Raw genomic sequence first — 12,282 nt, forward strand, 5'->3', positions numbered from 1 at the left:
TTGTTTTTGTTGCGTCAAGTTTGCTGTTGCGTCACTAACACAAAATCGGAAGTATGCCGAAGAGTAAAACAATCTTTAAGGACAACACACACTAATGAGTTTAAAATACATTTTCCATTACAGCAGACTCCTTCGATCTGCTTGTCTAAAATTGGTGTTTGAGAAATCTCTCGGATGAGAGACGAAACGTTTTCGGAGCACCTATAAACCAAGTCCAGTTGCCCTTTTAAACCCTTAGATGCTATTACAAGACCACAACTATGACCTGGATGACTGAGAACATTCACATACTGTTTGAGAATTGTGTTCTATATTTTTTTATTAGCCTGTTACAAAAGTTAGTTAAGGTGCGATTCTTTCTTGGACTGTGTGAATGCACACAACTACAATCTAGTTTCAAAAGAGTGTATCTTCATACAAAATCATTCCTTTTTATCTTGCATTACTTTAAAAAACGTTTTATTTTGAAACGCATGAACGGGAAGTACGTATTCATTCTGAGAAACTTGACGTTTCCTTTCTGTACACAGTAGCTAGCAGCCGCGCACATCTTGCGCGATACGTCTCTTATTGAAATACTGTTATTGTCATTATTCTCGTGCTATTTAAAGATGAATACGGTTCTGTCGAGAGCTAACTCTTTGTTCGCCTTCTCCCTGAGCGTCATGGCGGCCTTAACTTTTGGCTGTTTTGTCACGACAGCGTTCAAAGACAGAAGAGTTCCTGCTGACATCCACGTCTCTAAAGTCATGCTGTAAGATTCTTTGTCGGTCATCATGGGTAACAGCTGTTAGCATTAACTAAACGTGCTAGACTGTATTGTAGCTTTGTAACATGTATTACTAATGCTGGAACGCCCTTAACGTTTTAATGCGCAAGAACAAGCAGCAGTTCAAAGACTAGCGTCGCTGGTGCTAGGTGCTTTTAGGTGCTACTGGTGTATAAAGAGGAAGAGCTTGCAGGAGGGGGGGTGCTTCTGCTAGTCAAACTTCCCAGTTTGATATCTACTGTGCTTAAACTCTCTTGTTGTGGGACTTTGAATTGTATACCCGACTACAGTTTTAGCAGTCTATCGTTTTTAAACTGAATATAGAAAAGTCTTATACGCCAGACGTGTTTGTAGTAATGAAGCAGTTATGTAAACTGCTTTCAGATCCGCTAATGAATTCATCACATATACTGTATAAGTGCAGATACATCATTCCAGCAAACTGTCAAGTACCGAGAGTTGTCACTAAATTCTTAAGATAAGATACAACTGTATTTATCCCGAGGGAAATTGCTGTGTAGCAGTTGCAAAACAAAGTTGGAAAAGTGCAAATACATAACAAAATAGTAGGTTAAAAAAAAACTAGATAACAGTAAGGTGCAGACAATATATCATGTCATAACGGGTAACTAGTATGGATGATACACGTATATGTTTATACAGTAATACTGTATATTCTAATGCTTGATTCTGAATTAGATCACTGAATTGTTCATTTTACACTAGAGTTGTTGAAATTAATCAAATAATGGATGCATCGAATCGTGGACGTGGACGATGCTTCATCGATAATCGGCCGGGCCATAATCCATTATTTCTGTTTACAATTTAATGTAGGCCTAACAACCTTTCTGTTGACATATTCTGGTATGTTTTGCACATTCAGGAAGTGCCATGTGCTCAGTGCTGTATTTTTATGTATCCAATTTATTTAGTATTAGAGCACATAGAATGTTTTGTTTTTGAAGCCTCAAAACCTATGAATTAAATATCCTATATGGATTTAATAGAAAAATGTATTTCACACATCGTAATGCATCGAGATTGAATTGAATCGCTGACATGATAATCGTAATCGAATCGGGAGATCAGTGAAGATTCACACCTCTATTTTACACAATATTGCATTTAGGCAAACTTGTATGCCAGTTTGTGTGAAGACATTTAATCTGGATGCATGTAAAAAGTAAAAAAAAAAAAAAAAATTTAAAATCAAAAGCTTATTTGGTCAAATGAATTGATATGGGTACTAAATGTCAGGTATCATGTAACATGTTCCGGTGTGTTCCAGCTCAAATTAAGCCCTGACTTTAAGGATGTAGCTGTTAAAATAAACAAAACTGCAATTCATGCTAACAGATGAACTGCATGTGTACATATAAGGATGTTGAAACTAATTCAAGCTAAATGACTAAATAACTAAATTACAAAGTGCATATAACAAGTGTAGATGTGACACAAGTTACAACTAATGTCATACACACACCCATCCGTTTCTTTCATTTTAGCATCTCCCAGATCACTCACCCTCTAAATGTATTCACCAACAGTTGCATGCCGTCATTATTCTTGTAGTTTTAAGTTACACTTGAGGTTGGAGGCATGTTTTCCCTCAGATCTCTCACTCTTCTTGGTTTCTCCATCACTTCACTTCCTTTATCGCTCTTCTCTCTCTCTCTGCTTGACAGGAAGAATGTTGATGACTTCACAGGACCCAGAGAGCGCAGTGATCTGGGTTTCATCACCTTTGACCTCTCAGCTGATATCCTTTAGAATACTGCTACTCAAAATGACATTTGCTGTAGTGAACAGTACATGTAAGAGCAAGAAATAAATCTTATTTGAGTTACAGCCAGCAGTAGCCAGTGTCGGCCACACTGTGGGGCAGTTTAGCACTTGTTTGCCAGGTTCAAATCTTAAAGGGTAACTACTGTTTTTTTTTTTTTTCAACCTGGACCGATTTTCCTATGTTTTTGTGTCTAAGTGACTGATGGGAACAACAATCTTTGACATTGGTCCAGTATTTAACAAGATCGCTGTAGTCGGCAGCGGCGAAACAAGCTACAATGTAAGTTAATAGGGCAATTGTCCAGCTTGTATTTACCTTCACAAAAGTGCTCATTTTGCCACTGACAGACTCAGATTAATATTCTAAGTGTCTGACAACATTATGGAAATTATTTCTAAGGAGGTAGACCTTTCTGTTAAAGTGTAAGATCCTTTTTTTAAACATAAAAACATCCGCCAAATTGCATTTGCTAAACCCACCAGACTCCATGTAAATGCTAAAAGAAACAAAATAAAACTATGAAAAGCTATGTTGGGTCGTCTTTCCACTTTTCCAACCATCACGTCGTTTTGGTTGAAATAAACACATAGTTTACAGATTTACATGTAAAAATATGTTGCCTCTATACACGCTAAAAGTATTGCTTTTTTAAATAGAGTCTGGTGGGTTTAGCGCTAGCGACTTCAGAGTTGTTTCTGGTTAAACAGAAAGGTCTCAAAGAGGTTTTAAAGGTCTATCTCTGTAGGGGTCCTTTCCATAATGTTGTCAGACACTTAGAATATTAATCTGAGCCTGTCAGTGACAAAACAAGCACTTTTGTGAAGGTAAATACAAGCTGGACAATTGCCCTATTAACTTACATGATAGCTTGTTTCGCCACTGCCGACTGCAGCGATCTTGCTTAATACTGTTGAAAAAAACAGTAGTTACCCTTTAAGTGGGTCTTATATAGTGACATGTCATCATGATATGCATGGATGTTGTGGTAAATTTGTTTCTTTTCAAAAATCAACACCATGGGCCCTATCTCGCACCCAGCGCGGCGCAAAGCCCGGCGCAAGTGTCTTTGCTAGTTTAAGACCGACGCAGTTGTCAGTTTCCCGTCCAGCGCCCACGTCGTTTAAATGGCAAATGCACCTGCGTCCATCTTTGCGCCCATGGCGTGCTTGTTTTACAGGGAGTTGTGTTCAGGTGCATTCTTGGCGTATTGCTATCTTGAGGCAGCGGGAAGTGATTGCGCCATTGACCAACAAAAACCTGGTCTAAAGTCAATAACGCAGCATTTCATTTTGTTATTTTAACAGCACATCAGTAAAATGCTCCTACGCTTGTGCACAGCGTGCGCACACTATGTTTGTTACACACACAGGGACGCGCAGCTGCACACAAACATGCAAAAGATTAAAAATAAAAATATTACAATGTGAAATATTATGATATGATCTGCTTGCGCGCTTTCACTTCACGCACAAGCAGATCAGTTTTTTGTCTCCTTCCTGCTCAGCAAATCCGCCATCATAATAGCAATGCGCCAAGGTACAAACGCACCTGGCTTTAAAGGTAATAGGAGATGACACTCTCATTGGTTTATTGCATGTTACGCCCAAAACACACCTATGAATTAATTAAGACATTAAGTACAACCCTTTTGAACCGTGCACCTGGCGCACAGATCCTTTTTTCCACTGTTTAACTAGCAAAAGTGGATTTGGACACACCATGCGCTTAAATCGTTAAATTATGACTTACACAGGTTGCGAAAGCTTACAGATATTAGAAGTTTCAGGTTACGGTTGTGTATTTGACAAGGGCAAGTTTTTTTCACCTACTTGGAACAGAAAATCTTAAAGCAGTTACACACCGGGCCGATAATCGGCCGTTGGACAGTCTGGCGAGTTCAGTGACTCAAGTCTTTCCGTGCCGTCGTCTGTTGGAGGAGCTATCGACCTTCATTTTCGCCGACCTGGCATGCTCGGTCGGAGACAGAGCAGTCGGGACTCACCCGGAAATGGCGAGCGGAATGAGCGTGACTAAGCCTCTCAAAATCTGACAAAAATCTTTTAAATTGACCTTTGTCGATATGAAATGAAGACAGATTCAACAACTGCATAGCCTCTTTCTTGCTTAAAATGTTTTCAGAAACACGTTTCGGTGAACTATTTTAGTACAATATGAGATTGTATTTTGAATAAGTCGCCAGTAATGGCCGTTCGAAAAATCCAAAATCCGGAAGCAGCAGCCAGTTCCATGTGACGCGTTCGTCCAATCAGCTGCCGGTTTTCATTTTTTGGGCGACAATACAGATTAGCGCCGCCTGCTGTTATGGAGACGTATTACGTCTCGTCGCTTTGGTGTGTTCCGAGGCACTTTTTTGACCAACTCGGGGAGACTGATCAGTCACACTGCCTTTTCTGCCAACGGTTGGCCGTCTGGTTGGTGTGTAACTGCCTTTTAAATAAATGCATGTGAAAGAATGTCCTGAAATAAAAGGTATTCTTTAAATCTTCTCTGGGTTGAGAGAATCCTTTTTAATAGAAGCACTGTCTATTACAACAAATGTGTACATCCCTGGGTTCACTGCAGACAGGAGCTGCTGACCCATCATTCAGCATTTAACACTATATATAAACAGATATAGGCTAAAAAAAATCAGGGCTCAAGTTGTAGCCTACAGCGTAACCCACTGAATCCATGGCAGCAGTAAACTGTTTACATCACCCAAAGCATGATGGGAACTGTAGATCCAAAACTGAAGCATAAAAGAACATACATTTCTATTGAAGTAACACAAAGAATGATGAGAGGAGTAACTATTTTCATGTTGCACTATCCATTTTTTGATATTACTAAGACTCAAAACGTTATAACAAACTTATTATATTCACCTTGATATTCCTGGATCACTGACACTCTGCCCTGTTCGTTCATACTGTATACAGATATTTACTGTGTGTTGAAAACCTGTGGACATGGAGACAGAAAACTCAAAAAATTTAAAGCAGTTTATCTGAGAGATTTCTGCCACCACCCCAATAAAGTGGAGATGAATTACATTTCATTTTTGCAGATCCAAGCATTAAAATGCCTTTAAACTCAACCGCAACCTGTCTAAATCAGTGCCCCTGTTAATCCACAGTTTTCATCACTACCTTCTACACAAGTCCCTAAGGAACAGCATCATCTGTGTAGTATATGTTTACAGGTTTCTATTGTTAACATGGTCCCTGTGGTCCATATTAACATAAATACATGTCTGTTCTCTTGTTCCTTAATGTTTTCTTACATTTGCAGCCAGTTTTTGACTGGAACGTTAAACAGCTGTTTCTCTATCTGTCTGCTGAGTACAGCACAAAGAGCAATGTAAGTCGTAGTGAATACACACACACACACAATTAAAGGTCCCATGACATGGTGCTCTTTGGATGTTTTTATATAGACCTTAGTGGTCCCCTAATACTGTATCTGAAGTCTCTTTTATATAGCGGCCTGTGGCCTTGACCAACTGCCACTTTGCTCGTTTGAAAGCCATGATCCCTCTCTCTCATGGGTGGGCCAAATTCTCTGGGTGGGCAAAGCAGAGAAAGGGGAGGTAACCGTTCCCCTTATGAGCTCATAAGGAGCAAGATTCCAGATCGGCCCATCTGAGCTTTCATTTTCTCAAAGGCAGAGCAGGATACCCAGGGCTCGGTTTACACCTATCACCATTTCTAGCCACTGGGGGACCAGTGGCAGGCTGGGGGAACTCATATTAATGTTAAAAAACCTCATAAAGTGAAATTTTCATGCCATGGGACCTTAAAGGACGAATATTATATAAATCTTCAATATTATTCCACAATATCCAGTGTAAAATTGTAAAAAAGTGCCAACATTCCTGTGAGAGCCATTTGGGTTTGTTTATTATTTGTTGCTGTTAATCCTCCCGCCACCGGGGGTAGCCAGGGCGCTGTCCATTTGGCTGGGACAGAGGTGATTTAATCAATGTCCAATTGGGCACAGGTGTTGGGAAGAGAAGGGAGCAAACAGTTTTTTGACCGTGCAGTATGTTACGAGAAGGAAAGTGGAATTAATGTGTTTTTGTTTGATGTTTACACATATGAATGGACTCTATGTATGGGAAATGGCCTAAGTTTTAAAATAAATGCTTACTGGCAATGTTTGGCATTGGCTCACATAGTGCACGCGTCTTAAATAGTTAAATTATCCACCCAGCAATCGTAGTGGACGTTTTCGAGTAGCAAGGGTCCCTACACCTTAAGTCAAAAAACTGTTTGCTCCCTTCTCTTCCAAAATGTACAATCTTTATTAGGTACACCTATACAATATAAAGCAATCCAGAATAGCTCTGCCACATATTCTACCTTTGCGAAAGTCATAATGTCCATGTTTTTGTTCATCTCAATGTGTGTGTGTGTGTGTGTGTGTGTCTCAGTCTCTGAACCAGGTAGTGCTGTGGGATAAGATCGTCCTTCGAGGTGAAAACCCCAAACTGAACCTCAGAGACATGAAGTCCAAATACTTCTTCTTTGATGACGGGAATGGACTCAGGTAAGACACACACACACACACACACACACACACACACACACACACACACACACACACACACACACACACACACACACACACACACACACACAAACAAACAGTGGTGCTAGATGAAGTGGTATCGTTAAGGGCTAATCAAAAGGTTAGGGTAATCAAAAATCATGTTGGTTTAATCGCAAGATATTTTGACAGTGTGCCGACTACTTGGAGCACATCCCAGTGCTATTATTACCAGTACTAAGTAAGCTGTATCATTGAGGTTCATAGGCCACCTGATGGTCTAATGGTTGAGCAAAGGCCATCGTCACAACAGCCTGCCAGGCTTCCAGCACCAGCTAGCAAGTGGTGGAGGGGCAGTGCATGGTCTGCACGTGAACTGCAGCGTCTCCAGCAGCACAGAGCTGCATGTGGACGCCTGTCTGTAAATAATGCCGGGAAAAAACTATCGCCGAACGCAGCAGGCATGTATCGGCCGATACACGTAAAAACGCAAATATCGGCCCGATATATCTGCCGGCTGATAAAATTGGTCTATCACTAGGACCGAAGCCTCTTTTTCACGCGACACGCAAGCGTGTTGGAAGTGTTTCCAGGCAAAATAGAATATGAAAAGATGTCATTTTGACATGAATACATTTAATGAAAGAAAGAGGGATGCTGGACTGCAGGATAGCCTATGCTTTTAACATTTTAACAGTTTAGCAAAATCTGCTGAACTCCTTTTTAAATTGTATTTCAATTGGATTCTGATAAAACAATAACATGGACTTTATTATCTCTGGAAAGGGAATTGAAATATAAAAATATATATATCGAAATATGTGCAAACAAATGTACAAACAAAAATATTGACAAAATAAAGTTGAAGAACACGCTATTATTTCATTTTATCAATGGGAAACATACATGTGTACAGACAAGGCTAGCAGCAGCAGCGCCGCGTCAGACAAGTTTCTGGTGTGCAAAGACACATTGTGACTTACAATGTGACCGCCACGCAACAGAAACGTCACGCTCACGCCAACGCAGCCAGTTTACAGGAGCCCTAAGGTCGTCACCTGTCCTGCTGCAGTTCAAGTCAACAACATGCCACGTCGCCTTAATATTGTCCTATGTAGTTGTAGAGTTGACAGCCATTCAGAAGAAACCAGTAGGTGTTTTCAGTTCTAATGGCAGGCAGCAAGTCCTCGGCATTTATCACGTAGGATGTCGGGAATCCGAAAAGCTTTGAGAGCTTGCAGCTGTTCTCCGACCAAAATCCAAACTAAACCTGACACTCAAGTATGTGGTCTGTGTTTCTGAATGATACTGGAGTGTATGTGCAGAACGCAACATTCTGGTATTTTTCAAAGCAGTCAACATGAGACAACACTTCCAGTAGTTTACCTCCAGGACCACATGCCTTGGTAAAAAGAACATTTTAACTGCTTGGATTGACAGACAAATTGCCGTTCAATATTGCTCGATGGTGTTTTAAAGGTCCTATGGCATGAAAATTTCACTTTATGAGGTTTTTTAACATTAATATACAGCTTATACCCCCAGCCTGCCTATGGTCCCCCAGTGGCTAGAAATGGCGATAGGTGTAAACCAAGCTCTGCCTTTGAGAAAATGAAAGCTCAGATGGGTCGATCTGGAATCTTCTCTTTATGAGGTCATAAGGGGAAAGGTTACCTCCCCTTTCTCTGCTTTGCCCCCCCTCTCTCTTCCGCAATAGCATTTAAAGCTACAGACACAGAAATGGCACATCCTAAGGAAAGCTCATTGTGGGACTGGCTCTAGTGGCTGTAATTCTGCACCAAGGCTGAATTTCAGGAAAGAGACTTCAGATACAGTATTAGGGGACCACTAAGGTCTATATAAAAGAGACTTCAGATACAGTATTAGGGGACCACTAAGGTCTATATAAAAGAGACTTCGGATACAGTATTAGGGGACCACTAAGGCCTATATAAAGAGACTTCAGATACAGTATTAGGGGACCACTAAGGTCTATATAAAAGCATCCAAAGAGCACCATGTCATGGGACCTTTAAGCCCCCAACGTCTCCTTCCAGGCAGCGCTGCGACCGTTGACTTCAAGGCACCTAACCTTAACCCTAACCATAACCATTGCCTAATCCTAGTGCCTTCCAGGCAGCGCTACCTGGAAGGAGACGTTGGGGGCTTAAAACACTAATAAACTTCAATATTGCCCCGGGATGATGCATAATGATAAATTTGATAAATCTGACAATACGTCCATGAGGCTATTCAATTCTAACAAACATCATACTGTAGATCGTTTGGAGATTTGGTCAGTCACTGACTAATACAGCAATTTAGTGTTCCATCAAATTGTGGCACTGACAGGAGACTAAATAAAAAAAAAAAAATCACATGTCACACAAAAATGTGACATGTCTTTACTTTTTGTTAACAGTATGGTTCAGTTTTCAAAAATACTGGATCCTACATTTCCTATAATGCAACTCAATGGTATCTTTCAGTAGAGCCTCCCTGTCTGACAGATGTCCACATCTCTTCACCCCACACCTTCAGTTTGTCGCACAGACTTATTGCCCAAGCTGGGGTAACCCTAAGGACATAACCTTTGGACATCATTGGAGATATTAGCTCATACACAGCTCCTCCAGAGACACAGAAGACATTATAGCACAGTTTACACATACTCATTAAAGCTTGTGAATACCATTTCAAAATCCGAGGTTTACGTTTGTACTAGTGCTGTCAAACGATTAAAATATTTAATCGCATTAATCGCATTAATGTCATAGTTTACTCGCAATTAATCACAATTAATCGCACATTTTTATCTATTCTAAATCCTTGAAAAATTTTTTTTAACTTTGTTCTTAGTTGTGGTATCCATGTGTTTCTGTCTGAAGCATAGACTGTTAATATTAATATACAGTCTATGGTCTGAAGTCATCCATTGTCGCCTGGCTTTGACGAGGAGGTGGAGAATTCACATCAGCTGTGTGCTTGGCCATCAAGTGGTATTTCAGACTGGACGTGCTGCGATGATAGCTCAGTTCACAACGACAAAACACACAGATCACTTTTTTTCTTGTCAGTGGGACCACTTGGAAACTTTTTAAAAGTAAACTTTCCATTCAGAATCTTATTGGCATCCATTTCGGCGTCTTGTGCTCACCATCCACTCAAAACGTAACGTTAGCCTACTACTCTTTGGCCGGTTCGCACGCCCAAACAAGTGTGTGCAGCGTGCCTGTTGTTTTGTTTCCGGTCTAGCTAGATCTGGTGTGGTGTTGTAGTTTTTCTAACGTTACTAGTTGTTGCAACAGCATGTGAAAAAAACGACAAAGTTTGCTAGGCCAAAAAGTTCGTTAATCTCGCAATAAAAAAATTTATGCCGTTAAAATGGGTTTGCGTTAACGCCGTTAATAACTCGTTTAACTGACAGCACTAGTTTGTACATGTTATGTAACGGGACTGGCTAACTCACTGTCATGTCTGTCTTGTCTCCAGGGCCAATAAGAACATCACGCTAACTTTGTCATGGAACGTTGTTCCCAACGCTGGAATCCTGCCTCTGGTGGCTGGAAGTGGACAAGTCAGCCTCCCTTTCCCAGATGCTTATGAGACCACCAAGAGCTATTAGACAGAAACACACACCCAGCCAGTTTCAACACACACACACACACACACACACACACACGTTTCTTCATAGCCCTAACCCTAAATTAATTTTTGGTTTGTAATAAAAGTTGAGATTGGAACATCTGTGTCTTTGTAAGAATTTTTAAATAAGTAAACTGTTGATAAAGGATCAATTCACCCAATCACAAACATGTTGTCACTGTTCTTACATGCAGACATTATGGGTGGGATTTCAGCCATTATAGAACATGTGCCGATTTTAAAAGTGCAGTGCTAACAACCGCCCCTCTATACTGTACCCTCCTGTGAAAATGAAACAAATTCAATCCCACTGTGAACACCGTCAGCCAGAAAAACTTGTATATCCCACATTTGTTGACATATTGTTTGTTTTTGAGAGGTTAACATACAGATTTAATAGTGATGTTGAGTGTTGACTTTGAAATGACCAGTCTAGTTCAAGATTGGGTCTTTTTAATGGCGCAGGGGTCTGCGCTGTCTGTTAACACCGTCCCAGTGAATGGATTCAGAGTGTATATGAGAAATGTTTTTGATTGGTTTGAAATAAAAGTCTCATGTTCTTTAAACTGGTTTTGGTTGAGACAATTAAGACATCCTGTGCAGAAGAATCTGTTGAGTGTGACAGTGCTCTGGATAGTAAGTGATGAAGATGTTGCTGAAGCAGCACCCTCTGCTGTCCACAAACTAAAGTGAAACAGCGTACAGCACTGGCCAGGCCCAGCTGGGCTTAGTATCCAAGATCGGACGTGTTCAGGGTGGTATGGATGTAACATACACACTCTTTGATTTTTAGAGAAAGTAAAATTACGGCTAAATAACGACTAACACAGCAGTCCAAATAATTATTTCTTATGTGGGAAACATATTGCTTTAGCTCGTGAACAAATGCTACGAATAGAAAGTTTAACCATTCATATTTTATTGTTTTCACATTGTTAGAAAAAAAATGTACAAAGTTAATTGTTTGCATGAATCTTAACATGGATGAAACTAAAAAATAAACATATATACACATGGAATTCACTTTACACACAGAATACCACTCCATAATACATTTTATTTGTTCAGGCTTAGTGAACAAACGATACATTTTTTTTAAACTCCCAATAAGAGATGTCTTTCAAGCAGTGCTCCATCCTGCATCAGTCTTTACACACTAAGAGGGATTCGTATTTAACCAGACTTCTGGAAGTGAAAGTGAAGAAGCCCAAAGTCCACCCCAAAGGGACTCACCATCTCCAACAGAAAACACTGTTCACAAACTGCTCCAAACAGCTCTATTGTAGTCCAGCCTTTACTTCAGACACAAACGTGCGTCACTTTGTAACACACGTTATAATGCTCGCCTAGCTGCTAGCGTAGCGCGCCCTCATACTCTGCTTCTGACTGGCTAGTAGTCCTTACCTAGGTACTGTCAGGGCATGCCCTCATACTCTGCTTCTGACCGGCTAGTAGTCCTTACCTAGGTACTGTGCATGTGCGACTCCCAACAAAGATGGAACAGAAGTGTGATGTCTCACTCTGTAGCTAA

At 40.5% G+C, this 12,282-nt stretch overlaps 1 protein-coding gene and 1 long non-coding RNA gene across 2 annotated transcripts; one reads left to right on the forward strand and one right to left on the reverse strand.

The window, feature by feature from the left end:
- Positions 1-487: 487 nt before the first annotated feature.
- On the forward strand, positions 488-10,919 carry spcs3 (signal peptidase complex subunit 3). Its single transcript, XM_031295400.2, has 5 exons — positions 488-754; positions 2,458-2,531; positions 5,842-5,918; positions 6,991-7,106; positions 10,599-10,919. Exons 1-5 carry the CDS (start codon positions 612-614, stop codon positions 10,729-10,731), a joined length of 543 nt encoding a protein of 180 aa, XP_031151260.1. The 5' UTR covers positions 488-611; the 3' UTR covers positions 10,732-10,919.
- LOC118494832 lies at positions 9,546-10,681 on the reverse strand. The gene is made up of 2 exons (XR_004897037.1): positions 10,537-10,681; positions 9,546-9,827 (listed from the first exon to the last, which is right to left on the reverse strand). It is a non-coding gene; the product is annotated as an uncharacterized LOC118494832 (long non-coding RNA).
- Positions 10,920-12,282: the final 1,363 nt, after the last annotated feature.

This window comes from Sander lucioperca, chromosome 4 (genome assembly GCF_008315115.2).
Source record: "Sander lucioperca isolate FBNREF2018 chromosome 4, SLUC_FBN_1.2, whole genome shotgun sequence".
Classification (NCBI taxonomy): Eukaryota; Metazoa; Chordata; class Actinopteri; order Perciformes; family Percidae; genus Sander; species Sander lucioperca.

Excerpts from the sequence above, each read along its gene's own strand:
- spcs3 (XM_031295400.2), top strand. The coding sequence starts at position 612 with ATGAATACGGTTCTGTCGAGAGCTAACTCTTTGTTCGCCTTCTCCCTG. Across the intron at positions 755-2,457 it reads CACGTCTCTAAAGTCATGCT|GAAGAATGTTGATGACTTCA; the intron begins GTAAGATTCTTT and ends TCTGCTTGACAG. Across the intron at positions 7,107-10,598 it reads GATGACGGGAATGGACTCAG|GGCCAATAAGAACATCACGC; the intron begins GTAAGACACACA and ends TCTTGTCTCCAG.